This window comes from Stegostoma tigrinum, chromosome 9 (genome assembly GCF_030684315.1).
Source record: "Stegostoma tigrinum isolate sSteTig4 chromosome 9, sSteTig4.hap1, whole genome shotgun sequence".
NCBI lineage: Eukaryota > Metazoa > Chordata > Chondrichthyes > Orectolobiformes > Stegostomatidae > Stegostoma > Stegostoma tigrinum.
In genome coordinates, this window is record NC_081362.1 from 20,517,383 (window position 1) to 20,533,258 (window position 15,876).

The 15,876-nt window shown below is 42.4% G+C and overlaps 1 protein-coding gene across 1 annotated transcript in view; it reads right to left on the reverse strand.

Annotated features, from left to right (window-relative positions):
* LOC125454823 (heterogeneous nuclear ribonucleoprotein L-like) overlaps window positions 1-5,481 on the reverse strand; it is a 38,314-nt gene extending 32,833 nt beyond the window's left edge. The window contains exon 1 of the mRNA XM_059648396.1: window positions 5,021-5,481. Coding sequence (XP_059504379.1) covers window positions 5,021-5,176 — 156 coding nt within the window. The 5' untranslated portion in view covers window positions 5,177-5,481. The remainder of the gene's footprint in view (window positions 1-5,020) is intronic.
* Between the last annotated feature and the right edge of the window lie 10,395 nt (window positions 5,482-15,876).

The following is a 15,876-nucleotide window of genomic DNA, read 5'->3' on the forward strand; positions in this document are numbered from 1 at the left end:
AAGTCACAAACAAGTCAATTTAAGGGAACTGGCCCATCATGACACTAACATGACTGAAGTAACACAAGCTGTAGAGCAACCAAATGCAATTTCACACAAAATATTTAGCAAAACATTGAGGAAGAAATTTTTAATACAAATGAACATTTTCAACTCCCCATCATAGGAAGGAGGCTGTGAAACTTCAAAGGGTCCAGAAAAGATTTAAGAATGTTGCCAGGTCTGGCACCTGATGAAGGAGCAGCAGTCCAAAGGCTTGTGATTTCAAGTAAACCTGTTGGACTATAACCTATGTAGTGACTTCTGAACTTGCCCACCGCAATCCAACACTGGCAGCTCCCTAGTAGGACTGGAGAGTCTGAGCTGTCGGGAGTGGCTGAATAGGTCGGAGCTATTTTTACTCGAGCTTCAGGGGCTTGGGGTGACCTTGTAGAAATTTATAGGATGAATCGCCAGGGTGGGGGGGTGTCCAAAACTAGATGGCATAGATTTCAGGTGAAAAAGAGAAAGATTTAAAAGAAACCAAAAAAGGGGCAAAAGGAGAAGGTGGTGTGTGTATGGAATGGGCTGCCAGAGGAACTGGTTGAAACTGATACAATTACAACATTTAAAAGACATCTGGGTGGGTATATGAATAGGAAGAGTTTAAGAGGGATAATGAGCCAAATGCTGGCAAATAGTACTAGATTAATTTTGGACACCTGGTCAGCATGGATGAGTTGAACCAAAGGGTCAGTTTCCATGCTGTACAGCTCAACGACTAAAAATTTACTGCCCATGGAAACAGACTCAATATCAACTAAAATCAATATCAACATTCTTAGAAAAGAAAGAAAAAATTGTACGGCTAAGGGAAAAACAGCACCAAAGTGAGACAAATAATACCTTTTCCAAATGGCTTACGACTGCACAAGAGGCTAAAATCGGCCTTTTCTTGCATATAGAGATTCAATAAAGTATGTGAACGGAGCTGCTCAAACAGGCAGAAAAATCATTACAGAATTTCGGCATTACACAACCTACAAGTTCACAATTTTCAAAATGCACAGAATTCCACAATACAATTACACAATGCATGATCAAAACATTCAAGGTAACTGCCCAGCCTTCAGAGCAAAACACCAGATTCCTTCTAGCTTTTATTTAATGAAAACAAAACAAACCTAAGGCAGTGATAGTAGGAAATGCCGATGCTGGAGAATCTGAGATAACAAGAAGTAGGGCTAGATGAACACAGGCCAAGAGGCATCAGAGGAGCAGGAAAGCTGACATTTTGGGTCTGGACCCTTCAGAAATTTCTGTAGGGTCCAGACTCAAAACGTCAGTTTTCCTGCTCCTCTGATGCCACTTGGCCTGCTGTGTTAATCCAGCTCTACACCTTGTTATCCTTAAACCTAAGACAGTGCAATGACGACGGTGGTAATTATGTACATTTGCAAATGATAACCCTTATTACAGAGAAAAGAACCTGCATTTAATGTACCTATCATGAATGCACGATAGTTCAAAGAATAACACAGCCGATGGTTACTGATGTAAAATAGGAATTCTGGTTGCCAATTTGCACGTAGTACTGTTGTAGGGACCTGGCCGTGATAGGTAGAAATGAATATTTCAACTGAACATACTGACAAGCACAGCACTCCTTAGTACTACTCTGGAACGTCAGCTAAGATCAAGTGTTCAAGTGAAACCTGAGGCTACAAATTTTTTGACCAAAAGTAAGAATACTACCAATGAGCCAAGGATAAAAATCTTAGGAAACAGTTGAGGCTGTTGAAAAGTTATAATTTTAAAAATATTCCAGAACATTTTCCAAAAACTAAAAAAAAAATGCCCAGCTAAGATAAAAACATGATCCTGTTAGTCTTTGTTAAACATTACAATGTAAAACTATTTAATTAATTGAAGATTCATATATTTTTGCTGGACAAATGCATTGTGGAGGTACAAGACAAAGACAGCAAGATAACAGTCAAAGCACAGACTGATCGTGACCTAAGGGAATAGCAGAACAAGCTCTAAGTGCTGATTTTTTTTTTTGGGGGGGGGGGGGAGCAGGTGGCAGGGTGGTGTATACCAGAAGTAGACCAAAAATGATCAAATTATTGTATAATGACTTGAAAAAAAAAACAAAATTGTCTTATTTTTCAAGAGTGGGGAAAGAGCGGATGTAACTAACTAACCTTGTTCCAGGTATTAGAAATAAAGTGCATCTGGTTGAAGAAAACACAGTCAGCTATTAATTTAAAAAAGGTGCAAAATAGTTGTTGCATTCAAAGTACATAACACTAATTCTCCAAACTACAAATGCTTAAAAGTTTTAAATTTATGTTGATCAGTACCAACAACTCACATGTACCAAATTAACTGCATTGTTTCTTAGCTATAAATAGCAAGAACACCGAAATGCCTTTTCAAAGAAAGTCAGATTTCAGAGTACGTTAAAATGATCCTTCTCTCAGCTGACAAACCTGATCAGGGAATCACATTCCCCAAATTTCTAACTGCACTCCTACATTGAAGGTGAAGGTTTTTAAAACTCGGGTGTTTTACATTATACCAAAAATCTGGAAATAAGTTATCGGCAAACCACAGAACCCAAAGTCTCACAGCACATAACTATGAAGATGGATGGTGAAAAATGATAACAGCAGAATGCAGAAACTGTAAAATTAAGAGATTCATTACAACTATTGAGACTAAATCAAGTAATTGTCAAGAAGAAAAAAAATCAGCTGGGGACTCCTCTCTCTGGAAAAACTTCTTAAAATTAGATTGGGATCCCATAAAACAGTGGGGCAACACAGTGTCAGAGTGGTTAACAGGGACCCCAGGTTTGATTCCAGCCTTGGGCAACTGTCTGCCTAGTGTTTGCACATTCTCCCCGTCTGCGTGTGCTTCCACCAGGTGCTCCAGTTTCATCCCACAGTCCACAAAACATGCAGGTTAGGTGGGTTAGCCATGGCAAAAGCAGGGTTATAGGGATATGAAGGGTGGGTGAGATGCTCTTAAGAGGGTTGGTGCAAGCTTGATGGGCCAAATGACTTCTATCTGCACTGTTGGGATTCTAAGATTTGTAAAAGGAAACATGTTGTATGCCAGTCAATAGCAAGCTAAATAAAAATTGATCCTTAATCAGAGAAAAACTTGGCAATCGATGCCTTGCTCATGAGTATATCTGCCAAACAACTCTACAAAATGCAAAGTTCTTCTTAGTCTCTACTGTGTCTACAGCAAAATCAATCAACATCAAGTACTTGATAAGAATGGATCATGTAGTTTGGAAGAGATAGCAGGAACTGCAGATGCCGGAGAATCTTAGATAACAAGGTGCAGAGCTGGATGAACATTTCAGGCCACGCAGCATCAGAGGAGCAGGGAGGCTGATGTTTCGGCCGAGACCCTTGTACTGAAAAAGGGCCTGAAGGAGGGTCTAGTCCGAAATGTCAGCCTTCCTGCTCGGCCTGCTGTGTTCATCCAGCTCTGCACCTTGTTATCTCTTATCTAGTTTGGAAGTCTACTTTTGAAGGGGGTGTCAAAATATCAGACAGTAACAATTTGGGAGGAACTGCACGAAACCAAGCTCTCAAAATGGGAAACAGTTATGAACAGAGCTCAACATAATAGGAAATATTACTCAACTTGCATCAAGTTGCCATAATCCTGCATAGGGCTGTTGTCATTAGATAAATAACTGAAAAAAAATTAATCTTGTAGGTAGCACAAAAAGACATTACTTCCATTATTTGTAATATGAGGGATTCAGTTACAGGAACTTAAATTGCACGTCAAAGACTTGCAATTCACATTTGAAAAATAAATTAATAACCCTAATGGAGGGGAGGGAATAAAACCCAATGTTCATTCCCTTCACTGGTTTATAAGCAGAACAAAAACACGCCGACATTCGCTCGTCGGCATACTGCACTAAAGCGATTGACATCTCCATTACTCAGTTCTGTTTCAGGACACCGGAATAGCGTTACTCCTTTAAAAATTGCAAGTATTATATTTTGGATCATACTGCAGAAAAAAAACGTACAATAGGTGTTCCCCAAACCTCTATAATAAATCACACATTCAACTTGGATAGCATATTTATCCAATAAACGGCAATATATATTTATTTAAACTTTAAACATCAACCAGTATTTTTGGGTCTGAGAAACGGAGCTGAAACATCAGTATTGTACTGTTAACAGGTTACACTCAGCAACATAAAAATCACCCACACAGCATTTGATTGAATCTTTATTTCAATTTCTGTAGAAATCAGATTTTGTTTGATTAGTTAAAATGGAATGGATGTCATAGATTTACGTCTTCCCTTGTAGTGGTTTCAGTTATCTAACCGGTAAACATGGCAACATTTTTATTTGAGGGCAAGCAGAGGGAATACCGACGCTGGACAGACATCTCCAAAAGCCTCCGCCTAATCGAGGTAGTTATCGCAATAAGAAGCTAGTAGACTAGCAGGCAGTGATGTAAACCGAAGACTTTTTTAAACATAATATGCAAATATAAGGTCGCAACTGCAGATTGAGGCCTCCCCCAATCCACACTTCAACCCCCACTCAACCAAGAAATGATGGCATCCACGTTAAACACAGGTCAGCACCCGCACTTCAGCTGGAGTGCGCAAAATAAAAGTGTCACGCTGGCACATTTGGTGCAGTGCGAAAAGGCAGAATTAGGGATCAACGAAACAAACGGACCAACGAAGCTAGGGCTTGAAAAAAAACCTTTAACATGCGCGTATTCTCGTCCATATTATCAATGTTGCCATGAAATTTGCTGAGTGCGGAACATTCGCCCCCCCCCCCATTGTTACATAACATTCCGAACGTTCACCACCTCGCCCCTCCCCCACCCATCCAAACGCCCCTCCCACCAACTCCACCTGCCCCGCCCTTCTCAACCGTCTGCCCTGGCTCCCACTCCCTCCCCATCCCCCTCGCCCTCCCAACCGTCTGCCTTGACTCCCATTCTCTCCCCCCCAGCCCCCCCGGCAGAATACCCCAGCATCCGAGCCGCCGACATCGCGTCCTTCATCCTCCTCGCTGTCGAAATCGGTGTCGCTTTCGTCGACCTTGAGCCTCTTAGATGGGTGCCGGGAAGACTCGTAATATTCGTCCAGATAGTCCGTCGATTCGTAATAGTCCGCTGAAGACATTTCTCCACAGAGAATTTTCACCCAAAATAAATATGATGCAGAGAAAGAGAGGAAACTCGAGGCCGCAGCTGTTATGTAACTTTTTTTTAAAAAGCTAGACGATTCGAAAAGGGGCCAGTTTGCTAGTCACCACTCAATGTCGGAAAATCTTGCCAAATGGAAAGATCCCAGTTCAGCCAGCTTCCTCTCCCTCTTATCGCAGCCAACGTGCCGCTTCACTCTTTTGTCCACGATCCCGAAAATGCGATCGATCGTCGGGGCTCGACTCGGTCCGCGCGGGTCCCCTCCCCCAGACTCTCGCCGGTTGGGCGTCGGGACAGCCGGCGGTCGACCCTGATTGGACACCGGAACAAAGAGGCAAGACGCTGGTCGCGTCTTCTGAGTTTCTATTGGCTGTTGGGACGTCAGTTATCCGACATCGATTCCCGCCCCCTACGTTACAGCGGAGCAGCTGCAGGGCTGGAAATGTGGAGGGGAGTGAGATCTCGAAGTCTTCCACCATTTAGTGGGATTGTGGTCGATCTGTATACGATCCAGCTCGGCTCCACATCCTTGCTCAGCGGAAATGCGTTGGATCTCCTGTTTCAAAGGATACTTTATCAAACATCTGCTGCATTTTGGGAAAGGTTATTTTCTTGTGGAGCATAGATTGTCACGCGACACAGTTTCTCAGTCAAATCTACCCTCACGCTTGATCTTGCGAGAGGGCTATGAAATTTCAGGATTTTTTTGCCGCTGACATCTTAGGGATCAGAACTGAATTGTTCACTTTGCCGATTGTCAACTCTGTTCGAAAGAGCAGCTCTACTAAGACCTGAAGCTACCCTAGTTTTATTTCACTGAACACCAAACCTCTTTCCACAAAACAATATTTATTACCTTTGAAGTATACGTTCACCACATTTTTTGAAAGATTAGCCCCCTCGATTCCGTTCTCGCCAGCCTACCTTGAAAACAAAACATCCAAAAGACTTATTAACAAATTGCATTTCACTTCGCATCCGTTTTGCCCTCCCCAGGGTAACGCATTTTGAGGCATGCCCCGTCTAAAAAATACCCTGAAATTCAAAGTTCTTGTTGGTACAAAAGGATGTGGTCAAGCAACACAGGCCTAAAATTGGACATTCTAAAATTGACTCGTGGCTGGACAAATCGAGTCTGAGAGAAAATTGGCCAAAATAAATTAAACAACAGCCAACAGCTATGGGCTACAGAGAACAGTGGAAACCAAGGTCAAACAGGTCATTGAGGTTTGGGGGGAACCAGTTACAACCAGCCAGAGGATTGTGCTTTGGAAAAGTATTCATCAGACTTTCTGTCACCTTGACTTCCAGCCAATGCCTGCGGGTACGCATTTACACCTCCCCAGGATGACAACAGTGGTGTGTTCGGTAACCTTGTTGGATGCTCTGAACCCTGTTTATGACCTCATTGGCTGAAAGCCACAGAAAAATCGGGAAGGTCCGGGTTGAGGAGGATAAAAACACACACCTCGAAGCCACCCCTCCCCCAGTCCCCAGAAAGACTTGTCACGGAAGACCATATTGCACCCTAAGAAGATCTGCCCTGTCTTGTGAGATCCATCTTCATAGAAGGGACCCAGACAGGAGGAAGGAGATTAAAACTCAAACATGTGGATTATTGCAGGTAATATCCTTTCTCGGATAGATAGAGTGAGATAGAGAGTAAATATTGTGGGAATTTAGGAAATGCTCATGTGTTTTTAATAAGGAATGTTTTGTTAATAAAATCAAATTGAACTGCAAACCAAATTCTGTGTCCCTTTGTCCACCTCATTGACAAGAATGCTGAGTAAAATGTTTTAAATCCATAAATTGGTTGAAGCATCCAAATAGTGGACCACAAGGAACCGTCCAACTGTACTATCATTTATTGTTACTCTATATGGCCTTGTTCTTTTTTATTGAATATTTTCAAGCAAATGAAGGTCATGATTAAAACCAATAATTGAAATTGACAGTTGAAATCTTCATACTTTGTGGGTGGAGAACATATACGGGATACTTAAGACACTGCAATTGTGTGGCAAAAGAGTGGATGAATCAAGAGGTCTTTATTTGTTAATTATTGTTATTCAATAATATCCTCCTCTATCACATTTTAACTATCTCAAATTTATAGCTGATGGTAGTTACTTTATTGTAGATAAATATATTCCACTTATTGCTTCTGAGGCTTTATAAAGCTCTAGTTAGGCCCCATCTAGAATACTGTGTCCAATTTTGCGCCCCACACCTCAGGAAGGACATACTAGCCCTGGAGCGTGTCCAGCGGAGATTCACATGGATGATCCCTGGAATGGTAGGTTTAACGTATGATGAATGGCTAAGGATCCTGGGATTGTACTCATTAGAGTTTAGAAGGTTGAGGGGAGATCTAATAGAAACTTACAAGATAATGTATCGCTTAGAAGGGGTGGACGCTGGGAAGTTGTTTCCGTTAGGCGGGGAGACTAGGACCCGTGGGCACAGCCTTAGAATTAGAGGGGGTAAATTTAAAACGGAAATGAGATGACATTTCTTCAGCCAGAGAGTGGTGGGCTTGTGGAATTCATTGCCACAGAGTGCAGTGGAGGCCGGGACGTTGGATGCCTCCAAGGCAGAGATCGATAAATTCTTGATCTCACAAGGAATCAAGGGCTATGGGAAGAGTGCAGAGAAGTGGAGTTGAAATGCCCATCAGCCATGATTAAATGGCAGAGTGGACTTGATGGGCTGAATGGCCTGACTTCCACTCCTATGTCTTATGGTCTTATATTAATGCTTTACACTGAGACACGGTTTAGGTTTCAGCCAATAGTGACTGTGTTGGGGATGTAAATTCCTTAACACATTAGGGAGTGGAGTTTTTAATGAGATTTTTTCTAAAGCATGTGAAGATGCTTTTAGTTTCTGTAAAGAACTCTGGCCTAGGAGATTAAATACCTCAGGTTAAAAATTAATAGTCAATTTAAGAAGACCCCAAAGACCTGCGGTTGCTGGAAATCGGAAACAAAAGTAGAAATTGCTGGGAAAACTCAGCAAGTCTGGTAGCATTGGAAGAGAGAAAGCAAAGCTAATGTTTTGAGTTTAGTGACCCTTCTTTAGAACTTCAATTCTGATGTTCAGATTAAGAGTTAGTGGACTCAAAATGTTAACTCTGCTTTTTCTCCACAGATGCTGTGGTAGGGTCACACGTAGCGCGACATGAGCCCAAGATCACGTTTGAGGCCATCATCATGATAAAGGAACTTGGCTATCAGTTTCTGCTCAGTGATTCTGTGTTGTTGTGTATCTTGAAGTCCACCTTGGAAGACGCTTACCTGAAAATCAGAGGCTGAATGCCCTTGACCAATGAAGTGTTCCCCCACTGGGAGGGAACATTCCTGTCTGGCAATTGTTACGTGGTGTCCATTCATCCATTGACATAGAGTCTGCTTGGTCTCGCCAATATATCGTGCCTGGGGCATCCTTGCCTGCAGTGTATCAGGTAGACAACATTGGCTGAGTCACATGAGTATCAGCTGTGTATGTGCTGGGTAGTGTTCCCATGTGTGATGGTAGTGCCCTTGTCAATGATCTGACATGTCTTGCAGAGATTGCCATGGCAGAGTTATGTGCTGTTATGGTCGATGTTGTCCTGAAAGCTGGGTAGTTTGATGCGAACAATGGTCTGTTTGGCAGATGTTCGAAGGCGAGAAGTGGAGGTATAGCGAAGATCTTGGGGTAGCGAAGATCTTGGCGAGATGCTCATTGTCATCAATGACATATTGAAGGCTGTGAAGGATACGGTTTAGTTTCTCCTCTCTGGGGAAATACTGGATGACAAAGGGTACTCTATCGGTCATATCCTGTGTGTGTTTTCTGAGGAGGTCATTGCAGATTACTGCTGTGGCACGTTGGATCTGGCAATCAATGAGAACCGTTCTTATGAGGGCATCCTTCGAAACCTTCAGGTGTCTTTTGCGTTCCTCTGCTTGTTTCAGTGATTCCTTGCTATGAGTCATCAGTGTACCTAATGTATAGCATTGGTCATATGTCCTGTGCAGCTAAGAAGTCTTGCTCAAACTTGTGCATGAAAATATTTGCATATTAGGATGCAAGTTTGATCCCCATTGCTGTTCCGTGTATCTGGATGGAGAACTGGTTGTCAAAGATGAAGACATTGTGGTCGATGATGAAGCAGATGAGTTCTAGGATGGCGTCTGGAAATTAGCAGCTGTTAGTATTGAGTACTGAGGCTGTTGCAGTGATGCAGTTGTCATGGGGGATACAGGTGTAAAGTGCCGAAATGTCCATTGTGAGGAGAATGTTCCTGGTTCGACTGGTCCATGTATGCTGAGTTTCTGTAAGAAATCTGTAGTGTTGTGACAGAAGCTGGGGGTTCCTTGTACAGTGGATTTCAAAATGCCCTGGACATAGCCAGAGGGGTTCTCACACAGGATCCCATTGCCTAATACGATGGGACGGTCAGGTGCGCTGCTTTTGTGTATCTTCAGAAGCTGTAAGAATCTCCTACGCGAGACATAAATTAAGCAGATGCTGATAGCCAAGTTCTGTTCCTATGAAGACAGCGTCAACTGTGATCTTGGGTTCACGTCGTGCTACATGTGACCCCACCCCCACACCGTTCTCTATCTGTAAAATGTTCCTTACTGTCCTTTATAGATAGCATCACCTTGATAGATTATTATGATCTCTCTGCCTTAATAAGCTTGTACAATTTTAAATTAAATATTACTTTCATTAGACCCTCAGTATGCAACTGTTATACCTATCATGTTATTCCAGTCATTTGGTTTGTCTCCAGCACCACCTTACTTTTAACTTTTTGTAAATATCTCTCTGCCTAATGTAATCAGATTATATGACATCCCTTTGCTTGTTATTCAGCTGTTGACACTTTTCCGACCACCTAAAACTCTTGGTCACCTGCAAAGACTTTTTACTTACACTCCACTCACACCAGTTGCATGGTCTTTTGATCTCTCTGCCTAAAAACTTTGTGTCTGCGTGCTCTTCTCTCTCACTGCACCTGATGAAGGGGCTGCACTCTGAAAGCTTGTGATTTCAAATAAACCTGTTGGGCTATAACCTGGTGTTGTGTGACTTCTGACTTTTAACATGGAAAAACAGGTTAATTGTTAAAGTGAGGTACTATCTACTTTCTCTGGTGGACAAAAATGCCATTAGGATGCTACTTCAAAGAAGACTAAGGGGAGTTATTTTTGGAGTTCTGGCCAATATTCATCCCTCCATCAACATAACTGAAATAAACCTAATCATTATTCTATTGTTGTCTGTATAAGATTAACACCAGCAATATTTCCTACTTTACAACAGTGACTATCCAACCAAGAAAGTACTTTTGAAGTGTAGTGTTTAAGGATGTTCTAAAGTGGTGAAAGATCATGTAACAATACGTATATTATTTCAACCAAAAAGATACATGAAACCAAAGAAGAAGAAGATATTAGGTGATGGGTAGGAATGACCAAATGCTTGGTCAGAGGTCGATTTTAAAAGGGGCCTTAAAAGATAAGCGGTGAATTACAAAACATGATGCCCAGTGGAATGTTAAACCAATACCTGTCTGCCTTCTGCAGATAAATGTAAGAGATCACCCAGCTTTTCTTGAAAAGCAGCAGCAGACTTATGCCTTGGAGTTCTGGTCAATATTTATCTTCAGTCAATATCTTTAAAAGAAATAATCTTTTCCCCATCACATTGCTAATTGTGGGAATTCACTGTGAGAAAACTAGCTGTTTTATTCCCTACATTATAACAATCACTACTAAGTCTGGAGAAAGATGCAGTGGTTTTTGCTGAGTTCATTGCAAGCAGCTCCGTGATGCGGGTCTCTGTGCTGTATGGTCTGTTCCCCAGGACGCACACACAGACAAACATCAACTGCACCTGGAGGACCATCAACTTGGTGAAAGACATTCTATGGTGTGCCTGAAACTTGTTGGTCTTCTAGAATAAGGAGTCGATCTTGAACCAGTGTTGTGGAATGGCGGTTTCCAAGGTCCAGGACTATGTGTTGAATGATACACTAAAGCTTGGGACAGCTGCTGCCCAGGTGCAGTGGGCAAAGACCACTTTCTGGGGTCTTTCCGCTGAAGTTAAATGGGAGTCTATTCAGTTATTGGACACCCTCAACTTCTTGTAAATATAGTCTTGTACAGGTAGGAGATGACTTTGGTTTGTTTGGTTAGAGTCAAACTCCAAACGGTGTGAAGCTGGATGAACACAGCAGACCAAGCAGCATCAGAGGAGCGGGAAAGTTGATGCTTCAGGTCGAAACCCTTCTTCAGTTTGTTTGTTTCCTTGATATGCTACTGTGTAGAATCAAACTGTGTTTGTGACTATGTAAGTATAAAGATATTTTCAGGAATAAAATATATATTTGAAATAAAACAAGTCACTAACTTTCAAAAGAACTTAATTAGCTGATAAGTGCTTTGGGACATATAATGATCATGAAAGGTGTAATATAGATGGTTGAAGGCAATGATGAAATTACAAAAGAAGAATGTACAAGATGCTGTACAGAATGTTTAAGACCAAAACATATAAATTAGGAGTAAAAGTAGGCCATTTGGTCCCTCAAGCCTGTTACTGCATCCAAGAAGGTAATTGCTGATTGTTTTATGTTCCAAGTTCCACATTTCCAACTAACCCCTTTGATTCCCTCACCTAACAAGAATCTACTTATTTACAATATACAATGGTCCCACCTCCACCACTTTCTGAGGCAGCAAGCTATAAAGCATTTAGACTTTTAATTCTCTGAAGCTCTATGTTACTTCTAAACATCTTCTGGAAGTGACAGAGATAATGGGAACTGCAGATGCTGGAGATTCCAAGATAATAAAATGTGAGGCTGGATGAACACAGCAGGCCAAGCAGCATCTCAGGAGCACAAAAGCTTTTGTGCTCCTGAGATGCTGCTTGGCCTGCTGTGTTCATCCAGCCTCACATTTTATTATTCTGGAAGTGACCTCCAGTTTTGCAGATGCAGCAGCACTATTTTGTCATGGATTAGCATTGTCTGTGCTGTGTTGTTCCACAGCACTAATACTGACTCCTGGTATCTGCTGTTTGACTTACTGTTCGTGTATGCCTCTTTAGACTTTTTGGATGCTATCAAGTGAATAGGGGCTATTGCTCTCTTGAGTTAGTGTTGTTCCCCTCTCAGGATCTATCTGAGTCTGTTTTGTTCTTGTTTTCAGTACAATTTCAGTAGTTTTCTCCAAAGTTACATTTTCCTTAAACTGGAAGAAATCTGACAAAGACTCACGAATAATTAACAACTCTTATTAATTTTGATGTCAGAGTTCAATTGTCACATTTTTCCACTAATCTGCCAAGGTCATTTTTGAAATTATCTACAGATTCACTTGGAAACTAATTTCTTTTGTTGAATCTTGCTCATTCAAGAATTTTACTTGTTAGAACATAAGAACTAGGAGCAGGAGTAGGTCACCTGGCTCCTCGAGCCTGCCCGCCATTTAATAAGATCATGGCTGATCTTTTTGAGACTCAGCTCCACTTACCCACCCACTCACCATAACCCTTAATTCCTTTACTGTTCAAAAATTTATCTAGCCTTGCCTTAAAAACATTCAGCGAGGTAGCTTCAAACACTTCACTGAGCAGGGCATTCCACAGATTCACAATCCTTTGGGTGAAGAAGTTCCTCCTGACCTCAGTCTTACATCTGCTTCCCTTTGTTTTGAGGCTCTGCCCCCTACCCCTAGTTTCACCTGCTAGCAGAAACAACCTCCCTGCCTCCACCTTATCTAATCCCTCCATAATCTTACATGTTTCTATAAGATCTCCCCTCATTCTTCCGAATTCCAATGAGAATAATCCCAGTCTACTCAGTGTCTCCTCATAAGCCAACCCTCTCAACTCTGGAATCAACTGAGTGAATCTCCTCTGCACCCCCTCCAGTGCTTGTATATCCCAAATCAAGTAAGGAGACCAAAACTGCACACAGTACTCCAGGTGTGGCCTCACCAGGACCCTATACAGCCGCAGCATAGCCTCCCTGTTTTTAAACTCCATCCCTCTAGCAATGGCAGAAAAAATTCAATTTGGCTTTTTAATTACCTGCTGTACCTACAATCCCACTTTTAGCAATTCATGCACAAGGACACCAACTCCCTCTGCACAGCAGCGTGCTGCAATTATTTATCATTTAAGACATAATCCATTTTGCTGTTATTCCTATCAAAATGGATGACCTCACACTTGTCAACACTATACTCCATCTGTCAGACCTTTGCCCATTCACTTAGACTGTCTATATCCCTCTGCACACTTTGTGTCATCTGCACATTTTGCTTTACCACTCACCTTAGTGTCATCTGCAAATATTGACACATCATACTTAGTCCCCAACTCCAAATCATCTATGTAAATTGTAAACAATTGCTGTCCCAACACTGATCCCTGAGGCACACCACTAGCCATTGGCCGCCAACCAGAAAAACACCCATTTACCTCCACTGTTTATTTTCTACTAGTCAACCAATCCTCTATCCATGCCAATACATTACCTATAATACCGTGCAACTTTATCTTATGTAGCAGCCTTTGGTGTGGCACGTTGTCAAATGCCTTCTGAAAATCTAGATACCCCACATTCACACGTTCCCCATTGTCCACCATGCAAGTAATGTTCTCAAAGAATCCTTGTTCTCGGACTGAAGTCATTATCAAAGGCATTTAAAACTTTGCCAAAAGTAGCTGTATTTTTAAAATATGTTTTGGTGATTTACACCACCATCTGCTGTAGGATTCATTGAATACATTACTAATAAGTTAGCTTCAAACTTGGTGTTTAACATTGAAGCAGTTTTGTATCTTAAGAACTTTTTCTCCAAGGTGTCTAATCCTGTGTTCTATTTGTCCATATACATATATAAAGTGTAAATCCTATCTTGACTCAATTATTTTTCTCCCCTTGTACAGTCCCTTCTCACTTATGTCTGTGATTCTTCCAATTTTTTATGTCAGTTTCAGAATTTCCAGTCTGTGGGGTCCCGTTGCCTCCTCTTTACCATGGACGTGCAATCTCCTATCAGGACGGTCTCAGGTTTCTCTGTCCCTTCCCGGAAAAAAGCCCTGAACCATCCCCATCAACCACCACTCTCGTCCGCATAACTGAACTCGTGCTCACCTTGAACAACTTCTCCTATAACTCCTCTTCCTTCAGCTCAAAGAATTGGCCATGGATATTTGCATGGACCCCAGTTATGTCAGTCTTTTTGTGGGGTGTGTGGAATATTCCTTGTTCCAGTCCTACTCTGGCCCCCGCCCACAACTCTTTCTCTAGTATGTTGATGACACCATCAGTCCTGCTTCCCTTTCTCAACTGGAGATGGAAAAGTTTGTCTATTTCACATCCAATTTTCAACCCACTCTCAAGTTCACACGGTCTATCACTGACTGCTCCCTTCCCTTTCTCAACATCACTGTTTCAATTACTGGACACGGGCTGGCCACTAATGTCCATTACAAACCCACTGACTCCCACAGTTATCTTGACTATACATCCTCACACCCTGCTTCCTGTAAGGTTCTATTCCATTCACCCAGTTCCTCCATCTCCATCGCATCCATTCTGATGATGACAACACTGACAAGGAGGCCTTAAAAATGTCTATCTTCTTCTCTAACCAAGGACTTCCCAGGTGCCTGGTCTGCAGGGTGCTCAGCCAGGTCCAAGCCATCTCCAACACTTCGACCCTAACACCCCCCTTCTCTCTCACAACAGTGATAAGGTTGCCCTTGTCTTCACCTACCATTCCACCAGCACCCACAACAACAGGCTTAGTAGTTTCCATTTCTACCACCTCCAGTGAGATGCCACCTCCAGGCACATAATCCCCTCCCTAGCCTTGTCAGTCTTCTCCAGGACACCCTGGTCTACTCCTCCTTCATTCCCAACACGTCCCCAGAGCAACAAAGCACCTTCACTGCAATCGCAGAAGGTACAACACCTGCCTGTTGACTTCCTCCCTCCTCAGTATCCAAAGCCCAAAAACACCTTCCAGGTGAAGCAGCACTTTACCTGCACTTCACTCAATCCAGTCTATTGCATTCACTGCTCACAATGTGATCTCGTCTACATTGGAGAAAATGAAGCAGAGACCGGATGACTACTTCACAGAACACCCACATTCTATTCATAAGAAAGCCCCTGAGCTTGACGTTTCAACAGACCACCTTGTTCGCCAGCCAACATTTCTATCTCAGGCTTGCTGCAGTGCTCCAGCAAAGCTCTGCGCAAGCTAAAGAACAGTGCCTCATTTTCTGCTTGGGAGCCCTGCAGCCTTCTGGATTTATTGTCAAGTTCAACAATTTTAAGTAACAAGGTTTAGAGCTGGATGAACACAGCAGGCCAAGCAGCATCTTAGGAGCAGGAAAGCTGACGTTTCGGGCCTAGACTCTTAATCAGAAGTGGAGGAGGGTAAGGGGGTTCTGAAATAAATAGGGAGAGAGGGGGAGGTGGATCGAATTTGGATAGAGGAGAAGATAGGTGGAGAGGAGACAGACAAGTTATAGAGGTGGGGATGGAGCCAGTAAAGATGAGTGTAGGTGGGGAGGTAGGGAGGGAATAGGTCAGTCTAGGGAGGATGGACAGTTCAATGGGGTGGGATGAGGTTAGTAGGTAGGAAATGGGGGTGT